The sequence below is a fragment of the Phragmites australis genome, chromosome 23 (assembly GCF_958298935.1).
Source record: "Phragmites australis chromosome 23, lpPhrAust1.1, whole genome shotgun sequence".
In the NCBI taxonomy this organism is placed as follows: Eukaryota; Viridiplantae; Streptophyta; class Magnoliopsida; order Poales; family Poaceae; genus Phragmites; species Phragmites australis.
This window is the reverse complement of record NC_084943.1, coordinates 22,033,249-22,052,182: the sequence shown is the minus strand read 5'-3', so window position 1 is coordinate 22,052,182 and position 18,934 is coordinate 22,033,249. Positions and strand designations below refer to the sequence as shown.

Here is an 18,934-nt window from a genome sequence, read left to right as displayed (position 1 = left end):
ATTAACAAGTCATACCTTTAGTTACTTGATCTCCACAAGTAACTTAGCCTTCAAGCTTATTGCTAATATTATTGAGCTTCTTCTTCTTCTTATGAGCATCACCAAGAGCTCATTTATCTAGATGCATATTTCTCCTCCATGCATCACATCCAAGCATCACCTAGAGCTCATTCATCTTGATGTACTTTCAATCTTCCCATTCACCTAGAGTTCATGCATGTCTCTTCTCCATGCATCACCTATTGAACAACCTACTAACAATCTCAACAACGTTGTTAGTCCATATGTATTGTCATTAATTACCAAAACCACACATAGGGGCTAGATGCACTTTCACATTGTCGAGGTGTTCGGTGACGAGTACCTCCGGGCGCCGAACAAGGAGGACACTGCTCGATTGCTGGATATGAACCAGCGTCGAGGGTTCCCCGGGATGCTTGGAAGCATCGATTGCATGCACTGGAGGTGGAAGAACTGTCCCACGGCGTGGTCCGGTTCGTTCAGGGGCCATGTCAATGCACCGACTATCATTCTAGAGGCTGTGGCGTCGCAGGACCTATGGATTTGGCATGCCTTCTTCGGGATGCCAGGTTCATTGAATGACATCAATGTGCTGCACCGATCTCATCTCCTTGACAACCTTGCTGGGGGAGTAGCACCCAAGGTACAGTACTCTATTAATGGCCACCATTACACGATGGGGTACTATCTTGCAGACGGGATCTATCTAGAGTGGGCGGCATTTGTGAAACCCATACCAGCTCCAGTAGGCCTGAAGCATCAACACTTCGTGGTGCAGCAGGCGGCTGCACGAAAGGATGTTGAGCGGGCATTTGGAGTGTTGCAGTCCAGGTTTCCCATAGTCCGTGGAGCGGCGAGGTTGTGGGATCAAGAAACCCTCAGCGACGTAATGACAGCGTGTATCATCATGCACAACATGATAATCGAGGATGAGAGAACGGCCGGGGCTCTCAAATACGTCTACGAGGGTTCGGGCGAGGACGCGGTGCCGTCTCACGAACCAACCCCCCCCTCCCGCTTGAAGCATTTATGGAAAGGTACGGGCAAATTAGAAGCCGACCAACGCATCATCAACTCCGTGACGACATTGTGGAGCACCTGTGGCAGATGCAAGGAGGACAGTAGACCTCATGTGCTTAAATAAATGTACTATGGTTCGACGTAGTTATGTGTCGCATTTCATCGTGTAAAAATATATGTCTAGGTATTGTTGATTCTGATGTGGCTTCCATGGTTTCATTCTGTCCTAGTGTACTTTCAGCCACACTAAATATCATGAAATATTTGAGGTTTCTCATGTGCTAAGTGAACACCAAATGGTTTTAGTTTGTTCCTGAAACAGACATCCCTGCGCACTTGCAGTTCAAGCACCACGGCTGCTACTCGGTCCAGGAGTTCACACGCATACAGGTGTAGCAGCCGATTCATAGTTCCAAGTGGGTCGACAAGTATAGCAGGTGCAGCAGGAAAATGCAAACAGGTGCAGCAGGAAAATGCGTACATGTCTAGCAGGAAAATGGTAGCAGCAAGATGACAGCAGGTACTTGGTCCAGAAAAATGGTATTAGCTACTTCAAGGTACAGAATTAAACCTGCATACTGGTATATCAACAAGTGCACATGCATACTTCCAAGTACTTGCACACATCACATGCACATAATAGAAATTGTTGAAGGTCCTATGGAATTGAACACACAGTAAGCCGTAGAAGGAAAATTCTGTCCTCAACAAATACCGCAAGCATAAAGTACATAAAGGATACATAGTTTGCAAAAATGGGCAACAGGACTCAGGGGGCAGATTCAGCTCAACGAGCTGCAATTATGCTTCGGCGGAGGCTCCTGTAATATGCCTGCTGGTCCTCGTCCATCTGCGAAATGTCCATGCTCATGATCTCCCTCTCCTCCCTGATCTTTTGCCTCTCCTCCTTGACCTTTTCCAGCAGCACACGCTCCTCCTCAAGGCGCAACCTCTGCTGCTTAATTCTCAACATCTCTGCAAAGCGATCAGCGCGTTCCTTCTCAAGTTTCTCCTTCACCGCAATTTGCCTGTCAAACATCTCAAGCACTGGTTTTGTGACCGATGTAGATGAAGATGAACCGCGAGCGAGGTCCTTTGCCTTGTTACGGCCTGCTGGCCGATTCTGCTGGCTGCTCCCGCTGGTATGCGTGGCGGTCGCCACTTCACCTTCGTTGCAGCCGGGGGAGGACTCTCCCTCCTGTGTAGATACCGGGGTTCTCTCTGCCCCGGTCTTCTGCTTCTTGCGAGACGACTCTGTTTGCCATTTAGGATGGTGGCGTAACTCGACCCAGCAGGGCATCAATGTGAACTCCCTTTTCTCAGCTGCCTGGAACATCTTACATGCAGCAACAATCTGAAATGGGACGAAATCAGATTTAATGGAACACATTGCATGAATTGAAACTACACATTTGCAAATAATGATGCTTACCGTGTCTGCCTCTGTCATCCCACTCCTCCTATTACGCAGGGCCTTAGCATAGTGGCCGCAGAATCGCTGCACCATGCCGTTGACGAAGGTCCACCTACCCTGAAGAGACTTCTTGTTCCGAGTGCTAGGGAAGTCCTTGTGCTCGTGGTAAAATGACTCGATCCTCTGCCAGAAAGCCCCCATACTCTGGTTGGTCCCCACCACTGGATCCATACTCACGTTAAGCCACGACTTCACAAGATGAAGGTCCTCCTGGATCGTGTAACTGCTTCCACGACCACCTGCCGCTGGCAACTCATTCTGTCCTTCCGGAGCCTAATCTTGTGCCGAAGGAGGCTGCGTCCCGAAGAAGTCATCCTGGGTGGGCGGCACAACATCATCCCACGGAATGTCATATTCATCACCCCGAAGAAATGGGGCGTACTCCATACTGCTCCTGAAATGTGTCAGAAAGGCGATGAAATACATGAACCAGGCACTTTATTCGACAAAGACAGTAGGCACTATAAAGGTAAGCAACATATGGTTAGATTATATCAGTACAAACCATGAACTCGACAATCCAGTACACAACACTATGTTTATTACCACTAAAGACGACAATGTACATAAAGCACTTTACTGTAGACGCCACGACCTATCGGATTCTACAGACATAGAGTCCATTGAATCTCCACACAACAGCTCATCGGCGCTCCAATCCACAAGAACAATGTCGTTGCAGTCGACATCCTGTGAACCGGACCCTTCCTCGATCAAAGTGCTGGTGGCGGACACTTGCTTGTGATCGGCACCGGTCTGCAACGCATCTTCCACTTGGAAGACGAGCATCTCCAATTCCCCTGCAATGTTCTCGACCTGAAGGAGAGCTCGGTTCAGGTCGACATCGGCGGGGGTGCCCTCCGTACTCAAGTTGTCTTTCACGACGTTCTTCAGTTCCGCCGCCATTTGTTCGACTTGGTCCTGCATTTTTGAGACAAGAGCGGCAAGCGAAGCGGCGTCCATCTACAACCAATGAGAGCGATGGCTAAACTGAGAATCTATAATTTTTACCTACCAATCATGCATACATTCTGTACATTTCACTTTCATGTAACTTTGCATACATTTAGTAAGATGCAATGGTGCACTACGAGAAGAAGATGGCACATATACTAACAATATATGTAAAATGCAGAAAAATGAGATGCTGACTGTGATAAACATATGCCTTTGCAGCAAGGGTACCTTCAAATCATCTAGTGGTTCTCATACATGTGCATAGCAAAAGCATGCATGTCTAACATATTTATGGACTGACTGTGAGACCAATGAGCATGTGTCACTGACCACTACACAAGAAGAACATATACATGATGTGGCACAAGTAGACCATTCACATTTACATGATGTGAACACTGTGACGAGTTGTATGCAGGGGCAACTACCGCAGTGAACAACATTTCATTCACATTACTGAATATATGGAACATGACACAAGGCAACTATATAAATTATACACAAACAATGCTTCTGCATATAATGAACTTGCCAAGGAAACATAACAGAAACAAAGCCATGCTATCCCAAGGCATACAAGTACATGTTTGCAACCGTAGTGTGCTGCATATACATCATTTCGCAACGAAATAAAAGATGACCAACAAAGAAACTGCAAACTGTGAAGTATACTTAAGACAAGCACAGGAGAACAAAAGTTTTCTGATTCATGCCTACTGAAAATCTACATTCCATACTCTCAACTATACTTTGATTCATGTGGACACACCGGTACATAATTTGTCCAACCGAGGCACACACGGATTTGGACACCAAAGCTCTACTCCCACAAGCACAAGATTGAAGCCTACAATGCAGTGGCGGAGCTTCAACAAGATAGCAGGGGGGGCTAATGGATGCATAAGTTAATGGATGCATCCAAATTTACACAAGATTTGGTGCTTCTGTTACTATGTAGCTGATGAAGATTACTATGTTCTAATGAGAAGTTCCTAGCCTAGGGGGACCATGGCCACCTCTGGCCACAAGGAACCTCCGTCCCTGCTACAATCTGTCCATCTATGACGACGAACCCTAGCTAGAACCGAGCTTCTTGGTGTGCTACTTCGTACCAAATGTACTCCAACAATTTGGTTCTACAGACCGGTTGCCAACCCAATCCCTAACGCCGAGAACACCACCACGGTTCCCCCCCGGCGGCCACCGCAAGTACTGGATCTAGAGGCCGGAGAATTTACGTTGCTGCCGACGTCGTCCTTGGTGCCGTCGCCGAGCCCACGGACGGAGGGGAAGATCCAAATGCCTCCGCCGGATCTGCTTCCGACCTCTCCTCCTCCGCAGGGACCGCCGCCGAGGACCCCGACCTTCCGCGCTTCCGCCGGAGTCCCACCCCGCCGTCCTCACCGCCGCGCCGCCTCGCCATGTCCCCTTCCGCAGCTTCGCGGGAGCAGGCGCCCCCTCTCCTATCCGCTCGCCCAAATACTTCCTGCAGAGACATCTCCGTTTGCCGAACGTTTCCCCACCCCGCATCCCTGTCGCACCCGATACGGACTCTGTTGGAGTCGTTTGCGGGCGCCCCGAGCCGCAAATCGTCCGCAACAGAAAAATGCCGCACCGATACAGACTTCGGTCTTACCTGCTCTGTGCAATAAAAAAGGGCAGGCGCAGGCGCTAATCCGCATAGTATTATATGTTGGCCCATTTACCATCTCCCGTGCTGTCATCTTGTGCGTGCAGTACTCCGGTACAGAACACAACAGACAAATGTACAATGCTGCTGTACTCCTGTCGTTGTCGTAGCAGTCCTCGACTGTTTGCATGGTCATGCATGCAGTGGCCGTAGCGTCGCTATATCGCTGCCACCTCGCATTGCTTCCTGCCAAGAACCCTAACAGTATCCAAGGCTTGTTGATCTCTAGGGTTCTTGATCATGGAGCTGGGTTGATCTGCTGCGTGCTTAATTCAGAGGTGGTTTCGGTACCTTTTCACATGTTACAGCCTGCTTGAAAGTCGCGTTTAGTAAATGCTAATTCAATTTCCGTAGGAATCACAAATAGCCATTGTATAAGGCTACATACATTCGACGCAAGTTATTGAGTTGAATTCAGCTCGTGAAGAAAACCGGTGGAATGCTACTTTAGCTTCTCCATCCGGTCTCAGCTAGCTTATACTTTTGTTTGGTAGAGTTCTCTTTAATTTAAATTCTCTGTAGAGAGTGATTTTCTGAGTAAGTGATTCTGTGACTGAAAGTGATTCTTTAAAATAAAATATATGGAGGAAGTGATTCTTTACGGGAAGTGAATCAGTGGAAACTGCTTTTTTCAGCTCCTCAACTTCTAGTTCATTTCAGAGAATCACTCCCACAGATTCTACTCAGAGAGCTAAAAGTTGAAAGCTGTTGTTTGGTAGAGTTCCCCTGATTCCAGCCGAAAAGTTGTTATGGAAGCTCTGCCAAACAGACCTTTACTCGTAAGTTGTTGTGAAGCCCTAAAATTTAACGCAACTTTACCATTTTTCTTTTTTAAGAAAGCTAAAATAAAATCTATGGCAAATATGTCCTAAGTAATTCAGTAATAAAAGGACAACGATGAACCGCAAAAATTGGATATTTTATCTGGACTAAATTATACATAGTACTTGTTTGGTAGAGCTCTTAGACTAGTTTTAAGAGTGAAATCTGCAAGAGCTTTGTCAAATGATAGTATGTAATTTTTAGCTTTTAAATTAATTGTATGACGTGATTTTTTGAAATAAATTAGATGCTAAAAACTAATAAAATCATCTTCATCTGATTTACTTCCGTAGTAAAATCACTTTCTATATAAAATTTATACTAAAAAATCATTAAAAATTAATTTTAATCACAGAATTACATTAAAAAATCTCTTGCCACAAAAAATTTGGATCAAAATAACTCTAATGAAGAGGTCATACACCCCCTTCAAATTTCAAATCCCCAACTCAGATTAGAGCGGAAGGTAGCCGGGGAAGAGAATATCGGAGGCCGGGAAGCGACAGCCGAGATCCTCGCCGTCGTCGCCGAGATCCGCCGGTGCAATCGCGTCCTAAAGGTCCGAGCTTCAATCTCCGCCGTCCATACCAAACGGCGGAACTGGATCCGACGGAGTGTGACCGGTCAAAGCGAGTCCACGTAGTCCTCTCCTGCTGCGTACGGGTCTAGTGTCAGCGTGGCATGCAGGGACCAGGGGCGCCAAGGCTACTCCTCGGATCTTCTGCGGCCGTCACTTAATAACCCAAAAAATTATTTCTATTTCCCTCCATTCTTTACCATCTGTCGTAGTGGTTACCACATCGCCTGCTGACCCACGAATTGAGGCTTTCTACTTGAATTGCATTTTGCACGCGAATCTCTCAAGCTTTGGAATCTGGAAGCTTTTGTTTGGATTGATGTGGGGTTGTTATCAAGTACCGCTATTCAGCCACGGATCCAGAGCTACAGAACTGGATGTCTTTTTTTTTTTTTTCTTATCTTCTTGTCTTTTTTATTTTCCGTACTCAAAAATCGAAAAAAGGGCTCAGGGGCTCCATCTTGTGAGGCACAAGCGAAGGGAACATAATTTTTTTCCCCGAAAGGACTAGCAAACGCACAGTTGTTTGATTGTTTGGATTTGCACGACGGAGGCAACGGTTTTATGGCCTCTGCAGTGTGAGTTACTGCTACTGTTTTGAGCTCTAAAAGCTTTTACTGTAGTTACTGCTACTGTTTTATGCCTTGTCAATCTTCATCAATCTGGAAAAAAAAAGAAACAACTTACTACTATCTATCAATCCATTTCAAACTCTGAAAGCAGCACAGGAGAAAAGTTTCAAAACCATCTCCCTTAATTCGAAGGAGGGTAGAATTCTTACGATATTTTCTTGTTCTAAATGGGGTGTCCTTCTTATCTTAGCATTCTAGTACCAGTTAGTAGCATACGTATCTTCATGTGAAACAAAACTTCTGAATCCAAACGCTCTGATGATACCATTTGTTCAAAGGAATACAGAATCACTAAAAAGAATAAAATGGGGAGAAAAGAAAGAAATTTCTCGTTCTCATGTGAAGAATTTGGACACTACACGAATCCTTAAAAAGGAAAAGAACCGGAGGAGAGAGATACGGTACTACTACTCTCTCTTAAAAAGAAAGGAAAGAGGAGAGAGAGAGCTTTCATGTGAGCAAAAAAACTACTCTTTGCTCCTGCAGTGGCAGTTCTCTATTAAAACCATCTCCTCACCCTCTCTTGTTCCTCTCCTCTCCTTCACTTCCACAGCACCAACCCACCCCCATCTCCTCCAAGAAATCCCCACCGCCATGGCAGCAACCACGGGAGGAGCTCGCGGCGGCGCCCTGACCCTCAGGCCATGACGCATCGGCGTCCTTGGCCTTATACTCGTGGGCTAGTTAGTGACGGCAGAGGCAAGCATGGCGGCGGTGGCGAGCAGGGAGAAGCTGTCCCCTGGTGCGGGGGCAGCGCCGCAGGTGGACGCGGGCAAGTACGTGCGGTACACGCCGGAGCAGGTGGAGGCGCTGGAGCGCGTCTATAGCGAGTGCCCCAAGCCCAGCTCGCTGCGCCGGCAGCAGCTCATTAGGGAGTGCCCGATCCTCTGCAACATCGAGCCCAAGCAGATCAAGGTGTGGTTCCAGAACCGCAGGTCAGTCGCTCCCCGATCGATCTGTGTGTATGATTCGAGGGTTCTTGCTGGGAATGCGGGAAAAGAAGCCCCCTTTCTCGACCGGTTTGTTAGATTCTTGTGCATTTTAGGGGATCATTCCGTTGGATGCGGGAGATGAGATACATGGCTCACCGTTGTTCGTTTTGCATTTACTTTTTGCGCGAAAGGAGGAATTTTTATTCGGTTTTGGCGAGAGATTTAGTTTTGGGTCGATTTTGGTCGGTTCCTTGTTTGGTTTATGGAAATGGGTGTCCCTTCTTGGTCTTTAAATTGGTAAGTTTGGGGTCTTGGCTATTTAGCAGATTTATTATGTTGGGTTGTGGGGAAAAAAGGTTCGTTTTTGAGGATTTTATGAGGCACCTTTAATGTTCTTTTCCATCTCAGTGGTGGTGTTCTTGTTCACTGTTCTTCAGGCCCCTCTTTACATCACCTCTTAGGCTATACCACTTTGCTTTCCTTTTCAGTTGATTAAAAGTTTGGTAGTAGTTTTCTTCTTGCTGGTGCCACTGTGAAAGAATGAGAATAACGGCATCTTTTAAGCAAAAGTTTGGTGAAGGTTAAAAGAAACCAAGAATCTTTCACCCTGAGCTTAGGAAGTGCAAATTTAGACTATACTTCATAGATGCAGACACACACATCACTTTCAATTAGGCAATGATTCACATATATATCGGTTACTACATGGTAGCCATTTGTCTCTTTTGCCGCACCTTTTCCTTACATTCCTGTACAATGACCCCCTTTCATACCATAAGAGAATATTGCTGAAAGACCTTTGCATCACTCCCTTTATGTTCATTTGGCTTGTGCCAATCAAGAGCTAGAAGGGAATCCTGTTTGTTAGAAGCCACTATTTGCTTAGTACTTTACTTTCTTACGCGTGTCTGCCACTGAACCGTGCCTTCTTGTGATTGGTAGATGCCGGGAGAAGCAGCGCAAGGAGTCCTCTCGCCTGCAAACTGTGAACCGGAAGTTGAGTGCGATGAATAAGCTGTTGATGGAGGAGAATGACCGGCTGCAGAAGCAAGTGTCCCGTCTTGTCTACGACAACGGGCACATGCGTAATCAGCTCCACAATGTGAGCTCCCTGACTCTTTTCAGTGTCATGTGTGCTTGGTACCAAAAATGGTTTCACGACTCAGCTTGCTGCATTCTTGATTTAATAGTCTATTACAGTATTACTTGCTAATATGTCCGTGATTGTTCTTGTTTGATACTTCTGCATCGTCTTGTTTTGCTTGTGGTAACATTTACTTGTAATTTTGCAGCCTTCTGTAGCCACCACAGACACGAGCTGTGAGTCTGTGGTGACAAGTGGTCAGCACCACCAACAGCAAAACCCAGCAGTTCCGCATCCCCCTCAAAGGGATGCGAACAGCCCAGCAGGGTAACTGGAAAACCTAGTTCCATTCTTTTCCCAAGGCTGTGCTTGGTCTATGTGACTTTGACAAATTGTTATTTTCCTTTTGTGCAGTCTACTCGCCATTGCTGAGGAGACCTTGGCAGAGTTCATGTCCAAGGCGACTGGAACTGCTGTCAACTGGGTGCAAATGGTTGGGATGAAGGTAATGTACTTGTTCTCACTGCACAGTATTGTAACACACACGTTGAGTTTTACACACGTTGAGTTTTTCTAACCATTTCAAATGTGATACTGATCACAGCCTGGTCCGGATTCCATTGGAATCATCGCTGTTTCGCACAACTGTAGTGGCGTAGCAGCAAGAGCTTGCGGCCTTGTGAGCCTTGAGCCCACAAAGGTATGTTGTTTCTCATTGGCATTACTTCTTTCCCTTCTGCAGACAGAGACATCCCCTAAGGAATTCCTTTTTAGGTTGCCGAGATCCTTAAGGATCGCGCATCGTGGTATCACGATTGCCGGCGTGTTGATATCCTCCATGTTATCCCCACGGGTAATGGTGGAACGATTGAACTGATCTACATGCAGGTATATATCTGCTCAGAAGTTTCACTTGTTTGCGTGCTTGTTTCTGTACTAGTTACTATACTTTAGTTGATTATGATCATTTTCCTTTTAATTTGTAGACTTATGCACCGACAACTCTGGCGGCACCGCGCGACTTTTGGACTCTCCGTTACACCAGTGGCCTTGACGATGGCAGTCTTGTGGTATTACTCAAGTCCTTGATTCGCCTGCTGTCATTTTTGTTTCTTCGTCATGTTCTAACTGGGCTTAATCTGTTTGGATTGAACTTATCATTGTGCCTTTTCATTGTAGTGCAAACACTGTTTAATAATTGTGCCTTTTCACATGTGTAAATTGTAAATACCATTGTGTTTAAGTGGTGCTTGGCTGCAACTTTTTGCACAATCGTTATATTTGCTGCTTACCCGCAGTATTGGTAACAATGTGGCACTGTCTTGTTCTGTAGATCTGTGAAAGGTCATTGACTCAGTCCACTGGAGGTCCATCTGGACCTAACACTCCTAATTTTATCAGAGCTGAGGTGCTTCCTAGTGGTTATCTCATTCGACCGTGTGAGGGAGGTGGCTCCATGATTTACATTGTGGATCATGTTGATCTGGATGTAAGCAGCAACAAGGCTTTCATATTAACGAGTGTGCACTTAAATAACAAGATAGGCCTCCTTTTTGTGAGTAGAGATATGTCTAATTTATCTTATGTTTATATAGGCTTGGAGTGTGCCTGAGGTCCTTAGACCACTCTACGAATCTCCAAAGATCCTTGCACAGAAGATGACTGTTGCGGTATGTCTTACTGTTCAATTTTCATTGTTACTGAGCTGTTATTGCGCTTCCGTGTACTCCTGAATCTGTAGTTTTACTGATGCACCAGTGACATGTACTGGTTTGTGTACAGGCGTTTCGACACATTAGGCAGATTGCACATGAATCAAGTGGTGAAATCCCTTATGCTGGGCGCCAGCCAGCTGTTCTCAGGACCTTCAGTCAAAGGCTCAGCAGGTGTGTAAAATATCGAATGGCCCGGTGCTCCTATAAGCAATTTGCCAGACTATATTGTAATAGCATTCCATGTTTTTGTCTACTACTGCTCTGAAATCCGAAATCTAATTTGCAGAGGCTTCAATGATGCTCTGAGTGGCTTTCCAGATGATGGCTGGTCTTTGTTGAGCAGTGATGGTGCTGAGGATATTACAATTGCAGTAAACTCATCACCAAACAAGCTTGTTGGATCCGACTTCAGCCCCTCCCCATTATTTTCTGCTATCAGGGGTGGCATCATGTGTGCAAAAGCATCAATGCTTCTGCAGGTTTGTACATATGCTCATTTCGGTTCATTTTTAAGAAACCACAAAGTCCATTTAGTTGCTTGTTACTATACTAAATGGATAATCTTCATGCTTGTTTTGCTTGGATAAAATGATTCCCTTGTATAGTTAACCTTACTCAATATACTTATTTGGATATTGTAGAATGTGCCGCCTTCTCTACTTGTGAGATTTTTGAGGGAGCATCGCTCTGAATGGGCTGATCCTGGTGTTGATGCTTATTCTGCCGCCTCTTTGAGGGCCAGCCCATATGCTGTTCCGGTTTTAAGGGCTGGTGGGTTTATGGGCAGCCAAGTTATACTACCCCTCGCACATACCTTAGAGCATGAAGAGGTAATTAGTTTCCCTTCAGTTGTCCTGTTGTAATGAATGGACAATATAAGTTTGTATAGCTGACTCCTTTTGAATTGTAGTTCTTGGAGGTCATTAGGCTTGAAGGACATGGCTTTAGCCATGATGAGATGCTTCTATCTCGGGATATGTTCCTTCTGCAGGTATGAGTTCTCTTTCAAAATTTGGTTTCTTGCTTTAGGTTTCACTAGTTGTTTGCATTCTCATGACGGTGCAATATTGTTTTCTACTGCAGCTTTGCAGTGGGGTTGATGAGATTGCTCCAGGTGCATGTGCACAGCTTGTCTTTGCACCTATTGATGAATCTTTTGCTGATGATGCACCACTGTTGCCCTCAGGTTTCCGTGTGATACCACTGGATGGGAAGACGGTTAGTGTATGATCTATTTAGTTACTCCTTGAGTCTTATCTTGTCTGTTGACACTGGTTAGTCATAATCCACTCAACTGCAGGATGTACCATCTGCCACACGCACACTTGATCTTGCATCTGCCCTTGAGGTTGGATCAGGTGGAGCTTCTCGCGCTTCAAATGATGCGTCTGGCGCGAGCAACATGAGATCGGTCCTGACAATTGCCTTTCAGTTCTCCTTTGAGAACCACCTTCGTGAGAGTGTGGCAGCAATGGGCAGGCAGTATGTCAGAGCTGTGATGGCATCTGTGCAGAGGATTGCCATGGCAATAGCTCCTTCCCGCATTGGCTCACAGATCGAAATGAAGCATCCACCAGCCTCTCCAGAGGCACTTACACTTGCTAGGTGGATTGGCCGGAGCTATAGGTAGAACCCTACTTCTCAGCTCAGCGTTCTTTGTTTCATCTGCATTGGAATCCAATATGCTCTGTTCATCTAGTGCTGCTTATCCTGGAATGATCTGATATCAACCACTGTTTCTGAAGTATCCAACGGTTTCAATTGTTCAGGGTTCACACTGGAGCTGAGATTCGCTGGTCGGACACTGAAGATGCGGATTCTCCCCTGATGCTCCTCTGGAAGCACAGTGATGCGATACTCTGCTGTTCTCTGAAGGTTAGCGCCACACGTTTGACGCTCTTGTTTGAATGATTTCATCAGCTGCCTGTGCTGGAACCTTACAACGGGCATATATTCTGATTATTGTGACTTGTGCAGCCTGCTCCTATGCTCACATTTGCCAACGGCACCGGCCTCGACATCCTGGAGACGACGCTGATCAACATCCAGGACATGCCGCTCGAGATGGTACTCGGTGACGAGGGCCGGAAGGCGCTGTTCTTGGAGCTCCCCAAGATCATGCACCAGGTAAATAATAATCAGCACGGGTGCTTGGTTGCCTCTTCTTGGTTACTTGGAGCATATACGAGGGCAAGTCTGAACTGAAACCTTGCTGCCTCTCCTCAGCAGGGTTTTGCATACCTCCCTAGCGGTGTGTGCAAGTCGAGCATGGGGCGGCAGGCGTCGTACGAGCAGGCGGTGGCATGGAAGGTGTTGGGTGACGATGGCGTGCCGCACTGCCTGGCCCTCATGCTGGTCAACTGGACCTTCATCTGATCGATCAGCCTTCACCATTTACCAGGCTTGTGTTTGTGTCAACGGCCTCACCATCTTATCAGGTGGTGCTTTTATGATCAAGACCTGAAGTGTTATCTCTATTCTGTTTTAGTTTTTGTGTAATATGGAACAAGGCTTTGCTGTTATGTGTGTGTCAGTGCGTGCTTAATTTCCTATGTGTATGACCATGGACCATGTGCGTGGTTTGCTTGCTGTACCAACCTGTGGCATGAAGAACTGCTTGGTGCATGCTTTAGTTATTTCCCCTTTTCATGTGACCGACTGACGACTGATCATCGATCGTGTTGTTGGCCCTCCTGTCTGCTCTCCGTCGCCGGCGGCCGGTAAACGGTGGCACCGGCGCCGTTGCTTGCCACCCACAGTTTCAGCATCAGCCCAACCCAGCACGAAAAAAAAACACGAATCGCCCGAATTCATTGCAGTAGACCAGTAGCTTGTACTCGCTGCATACATTGTGGCAGCAGCAGGGCAGCAGCCAGCATGCATGCAAAGGCTGCGCCTCTGCAAGCTACATCTACACTGTTTGAACGCTCCTGTTTAGCTCAGCTAGCTCCTGCATGCATCAATGGTCTGTGCATCTGCATCGCTTTCAAATTTAAACTCTGCTGTGACCAGTCGATGCACTGCGTTGTATACCAGCAATTTCACTGACCCTTCACTGCCATTGTTGCCTGTCTCAAGCTATACATACTACTGCATTACTGTGTAGCTAGCGGCAGCGGCAGCGGCACGAGAGGAGGCATGCAGGCTCGCAGGGAGCACGATGCAGACAAGCTGTGCATCCTCTGCTCTTTTTTTTTTGAGAAAAAAGGCCATGCTTTTTCAGAGGGAAAAAAGAGTAATGCTAAAGTTCAGACGGATGAAAACAGGTATTTTTTTTTAGCTCCGTCGGATTCAATCTAACAACTTCTAATCATCTTCTTCCTTCCCATGATACCGTGACACGCTTTCCCACCCAGCCGTCTTCGGTGACTCTCCCGCAACTGAATCCATTGCCACCGCCGCTCCCTCACTAATCAATTCAATTTCGAGCTCCTCTACCACCAACCTCACCCACCGCATTGGCGGCGCTACTGCCGCCTCGTCAGACCACTACACCGTCACCCACCGCTCGTCCGATCGCTTCTCCCAGCCTCTCTCTAATCCCAAGGTCACTTGATAAACTCTAAAACTCTGAACCCTAACTCCCTCCCTTAAACTTGCCGGTGGCAGTCGCATTCGCCCGAAATCTCGGCGCTTGTACAACAGGCGGCGTGAAAAAGAAAGCCTCTGCAAGAAGTGCACTACGTGCCAGCTATTCATGTGGGCTATGGGCCTGAAGATATGTCATGAGTGGGCTCTCCAAGCCCACTCGGCCCGGACCAGTTAAGGAAGCCCATACTAGCGATGATCCTCCGTGAAACGGGCCAAAAGGCCAAAATGGGCCCTAGTTGGGACCGGCCCATTACTAACCAAAGACCCGTAGTCTCCATCCCCGCCGCACCGGCAAGTCGGCAACCCGCCACCACTTCCCCTGGAAGCCGCCATGGCCATGCTCGCCTTCTCCTCCCGACCCATCGCCTCCTCCTCCGCCTTCATCCTCCCGAAGCCGTTCAAACCCAAGCACCGCCTCCTCCTCCCCAAACCCTTCGCCTCTGCCGTCACGCCGCCGAGCCCTCGGGGCGACCCCACCCCCGTCCCGGACGCGGACCCCACCCCGCTCTTCCTCCGCCCGCCGTCGCACCCGGTCTCGGCCGCCTCCCTCGCCGCCTTCCGCCGCCGCGCGGCCGCCCTCGTCCCCCCCTCCGCGCCGCACCTCCACCGCCACCTCCGCTGGCTCCTCGCCGACGCCGCACCCGACCCCGACTCCGACCCGGCGCTCCTCCGCGCGCCGCTGGCCGACCTCGGGGCCCTCTGGCTCCACCACGTTCGTGAACGGCGCCCGTTCCAGTACGTGGTCGGGAACGAGCACTGGCGGGACCTGGTGGTGGCGGTCCGGGAGGGCGTGCTTATCCCGCGGCCCGAGACGGAGGCGGTCGTGGACGTGGTGCGGAAAGCCGAGGGGTTCGGGGCGGGGTGGTGGGCGGACCTCGGGACCGGGAGCGGCGCCATTGCCGTAGCCGTGGCGAGGGAGCTCGGGCCACACGGGAAGGTTTTCGCCACCGATGTCAGTGAGGTGGCCATCGAGGTCGCGCGGCTCAACGTCGAGAGGTATGGCGTGCAGGTGAGGGCATTGCCTTCCTCTTACGAATCGAGAAAGCTACAAAAGCTTCCTTTTTTTTTGCCACATTGCTCAGAGTAACATGTTGCTAATTGCACTGGGCCAATTATACGTTCTCATGTTTATCGTCAGTAACTGTGAGTTTTCTGAGCTAATTTTACCGTCTCATGGTTACCATCACTTCGTTGGTGATAGCAAGTGTACTGAGCTATGTGAGCATGTGTTGCTGGTAGAATAGAGTGCTGTGAAACTTGCAGCGTAGGGCTGGAATGTGGATAGTTAGCCGGATGAATTTGTTGCCAGAAAATGTAGATGGAGCGGATTGGAATCAGTGATGGGAAGGAGGGTTTTGAATTGGCATTTAGATAAGATTTAGGGAAATTTTAAGTTGCGACACAGGCACACAATAGTAGTCTCGTACGCCTTTCAGTGTTTTCTGGACTTCTATTGAGGAAAGCATGCACAAAATGTTTTTTTTTAACTTTCAAGTTTCGGTGAGCATAAGCGTGATTCTCTTGCATCATATCATTGTGTTAAACCACAATATAATTAATCTTGCACACTTGCTTTTCGCCCTGTGCAGTATCTATCATTCTATGATGGTCAGTCTTACATCCACCTTTGAATTTGGGAGCTTGATGCCCTATGTAGTGTCATGAATAGTCTGGGAAGTAAGAAAGGAACACTATGAATAAGCTTGGGTTTCGAATTGTTTTGCACAGTTCGATTTGTTTTACCTTGCAGAACTACATATAAAGTCACCGTTAATAGTTTTGCTATGTTGAAATTAGGATAAAGTTGAAATAAGGCATGGCTCATGGTTCAAACCTCTGGAAGATATGAAAGGAAAACTCATGGGTGTGATTAGTAACCCCCCATATATACCAACCGATGACCTACCTGGACTGCAACCTGAGGTTGGTTGTCATGAACCAAAGTTGGCACTCGACGGGGGCAAGGATGGCCTTGAGCATCTGCTCCATCTTTGTGAAGGGTTATCTTCAGCTCTAAAGTCTGGTGGTTTCTTTATTTTTGAGGTAAATTATCTTCCGGCACCATTTATCGACAGCTATTTAGATGTTTGTTTACTACCAGCTATTGTACACTATCACTGGACTGCAAGACTGGATGAATTCAGTGTATTTCAGTTATATGAAGCCTAAATTTCTTACAAAAATGTTCTCCTGTCTAACTGAATGCCTGAATCATAACTTTCGTTGTATGACTTTCAGTTGATCATTTAGTAAAGTAACCTGTGAATTTGCTTAGAAGGACTCATGTGCATATGGAAGTATCACATGACATGAAGCAAGACACTGCTTTTACATCTATCATGACTACCCCAACCCTGATACCCTACTGTCCTTGACTCATATGCCCTACATGACACAGATGCGCATGTTTCCTGTTTGCTTTTGTTGCTTTCCAAGTCTTATATTGATAATTTGATACTGTTACTCTAGGCGATTTAACTTTCAAACATATCTTTGCATCTTTTTGGCAGACAAATGGCAACAAGCAGTCCGAATTTCTTGTTGACTTGATAAGTACAAAGTGGAGTTCTTCTTTTCGTGATGTGGAGGCAGTTTTAGACTTTGCAGATATCAAACGTTTTGTAACAGGATATCGCAGATGAACACTTAAGGCCATTTCAGAGACAGGTTTTGTTCGCTTACAATTTTGGGTAAGAACCTTGCCATTTCTGACTTGTTGCAATGCAATAGTATCATATGACTCTTAGGGCCTGTTTGTTTCAGGCTGCTTCTGGCTTCTCTAGAAGCCCAAACAAACGGGTTTGCTGAAAAGTAGCTTTTTCTTCAGATGCCTGCTTCTGAGAAAATGAACTAGAAGTTAAGAAGATAGCTAAGAGTAGTTTTTTTTTAAGAAGTAGTATGCTGAGAAGCCAAAAAATTGTTGTAAAATCCAATAGCTAAAATTCAAAAGCAGCTTTTCAGAAAAGTTAAAAGCACAGCTTTTCAGAAAAACCAGAAGCAGAAGCTCAAACAAACAGACCCTTAGTTATTTTTTGCTGCTCATCTATTGTCTCTCACTCATGTCTCTGACTTACATATGCTTCCCCTATAATATTGTATATTGTGACAATATCAATACATTGGATTGCTAGAGAACTAAAAAAGTAAAAAACAATTTATCGGACTCGCAAGTATCCGCTGAAACATGCAATTTAGCTATAGGTTATTGATATCTTTGTAATGATAGAACATACTTGTGTTAGAGATTTTCATGATCAGCATCTTCTATATGCATCTCTATGCACTCAACTGCACACATGCATTTTGTTGGCAGGGTATGGGACTAGCTTATGTGCTTCAGCAAAATATTGCATTTGATCCAAAAGTATTTGTTGATTTTGGTCTCCTATCTCTTCAATACTGCTGGTTCCAGTCCTTTATAAGCTCTGCAGTTTTGTTGATTTCCAGTCCTTTGTTGCTAACTCCTCCAGTTGAAAATTTTGTGCAGTGCGAGTTGATTTGCATGATCATGACAATACCATAATTAGATTATGCAGGCTTTCTAGCTGTCATCAATAAGGTTCATAAGAAGTTGCATCTGAACTGTCCATGCTTTAGCCGATTGTAAGTTCAATCTCTGAAACAGTCGTGCAATTGTAGTTGCATCACATAATTTAATGTAATTCTTATTAAAAAAATTAGTGGAATCAAGAGATTGCCGATCGAAATCAGCAAACTAGAAATTACATTCCAGGGGACCTAAACCCCCTTTTTTTGCCCATTTCTCAATATGTTTATTTTATTCCCCGTGTGCCAACTATGGTTAACTGTATAATGCTGCTGCAGTTCTCTTCTGTAATTGTTAAATCCTTGTGGTATTTTACCCTGCTCTTTTTTTTTTACCTCTGTTTGTCAGGCTCTCCCCATTTGAAAAATCAATGTTCTGGGCTGGCTTAAGCAAGAAGCGAACAACCCATTGCGTTGTCCCTCTGCAGAGCTTATTAGTGGCAATAATATAGTGCAAGTCAATCCTTGTTCACCAATTTGCAGAGCGAACAATCCTTGCATTTAAGCCCGTTGTGGCGATAATATAGTGCAAGTCAATCATCATATTATTTATGCATGTGAGACAATATTTTCGCCAAGCTGCGATGGTCCAACTGACCAAGGAAGCTCCACACTAAAACGAGTCTTGTAGCAGTTTGCATGAAAGAAAATGTATGTATTTGGCCACTTGTTTTGTGGCGTGTTGGGCGATGATTGTGATTCAAAGGTGAGGCTTTTTGTAGCGTCCAAAATTATTCCGCCGTCCACACGCCACCTTGTGCGCTTAATTATTGACGCTGTGGCCCAGGCTATTGATTTTGTAATCTTGTTTCTCCCCTGTCGTCCATCTGGATCCATCTCTGAAATAAACAAAAAATCATTCTTCTCTTTTCT

General features: G+C 46.3%; 4 protein-coding genes across 10 annotated transcripts; 3 read left to right on the top strand and 1 right to left on the bottom strand.

Annotated features, from left to right (window-relative positions):
- The first annotated feature begins 325 nt into the window (after positions 1-325).
- Positions 326-1,437, top strand: LOC133906074 (uncharacterized). Its single transcript, XM_062347854.1, has 2 exons — positions 326-1,058; positions 1,364-1,437. Exons 1-2 carry the CDS (start codon positions 326-328, stop codon positions 1,435-1,437), a joined length of 807 nt encoding a protein of 268 aa, XP_062203838.1.
- A 391-nt stretch (positions 1,438-1,828) lies between these two features.
- LOC133906073 (uncharacterized) lies at positions 1,829-2,686 on the bottom strand. The gene is made up of 2 exons (XM_062347853.1): positions 2,474-2,686; positions 1,829-2,395 (listed from the first exon to the last, which is right to left on the bottom strand). Exons 1-2 carry the CDS (start codon positions 2,684-2,686, stop codon positions 1,829-1,831), a joined length of 780 nt encoding a protein of 259 aa, XP_062203837.1.
- A 4,935-nt stretch (positions 2,687-7,621) lies between these two features.
- On the top strand, positions 7,622-13,473 carry LOC133906427 (homeobox-leucine zipper protein HOX33). Of its 2 annotated transcripts, none has more exons than XM_062348324.1 (18): positions 7,622-8,128; positions 9,068-9,227; positions 9,418-9,536; positions 9,624-9,714; positions 9,814-9,909; positions 9,984-10,097; positions 10,196-10,279; positions 10,543-10,698; positions 10,805-10,879; positions 10,992-11,095; positions 11,211-11,403; positions 11,566-11,754; positions 11,835-11,915; positions 12,008-12,142; positions 12,225-12,550; positions 12,694-12,799; positions 12,902-13,051; positions 13,154-13,473. In XM_062348324.1, exons 1-18 carry the CDS (start codon positions 7,899-7,901, stop codon positions 13,298-13,300), a joined length of 2,556 nt encoding a protein of 851 aa, XP_062204308.1. In that variant the 5' UTR covers positions 7,622-7,898; the 3' UTR covers positions 13,301-13,473. The 2 variants fall into 2 exon arrangements, with proteins under 2 accessions (XP_062204308.1, XP_062204307.1); XM_062348323.1 differs by having other exon boundaries at positions 13,151-13,473.
- A 1,340-nt stretch (positions 13,474-14,813) lies between these two features.
- Positions 14,814-18,871, top strand: LOC133906614 (uncharacterized). Of its 6 annotated transcripts, none has more exons than XR_009907822.1 (5): positions 14,814-15,524; positions 16,313-16,558; positions 17,026-17,205; positions 18,052-18,118; positions 18,411-18,871. XR_009907822.1 is itself a non-coding variant. In XM_062348567.1 (4 exons), exons 1-3 carry the CDS (start codon positions 14,847-14,849, stop codon positions 17,155-17,157), a joined length of 1,056 nt encoding a protein of 351 aa, XP_062204551.1. In that variant the 5' UTR covers positions 14,814-14,846; the 3' UTR covers positions 17,158-17,205; positions 18,411-18,871. The 6 variants fall into 6 exon arrangements, 3 of the variants coding, with proteins under 3 accessions (XP_062204551.1, XP_062204552.1, XP_062204553.1); XR_009907821.1 differs by having other exon boundaries at positions 18,003-18,118; XR_009907820.1 differs by having other exon boundaries at positions 17,829-18,118.
- Positions 18,872-18,934: the final 63 nt, after the last annotated feature.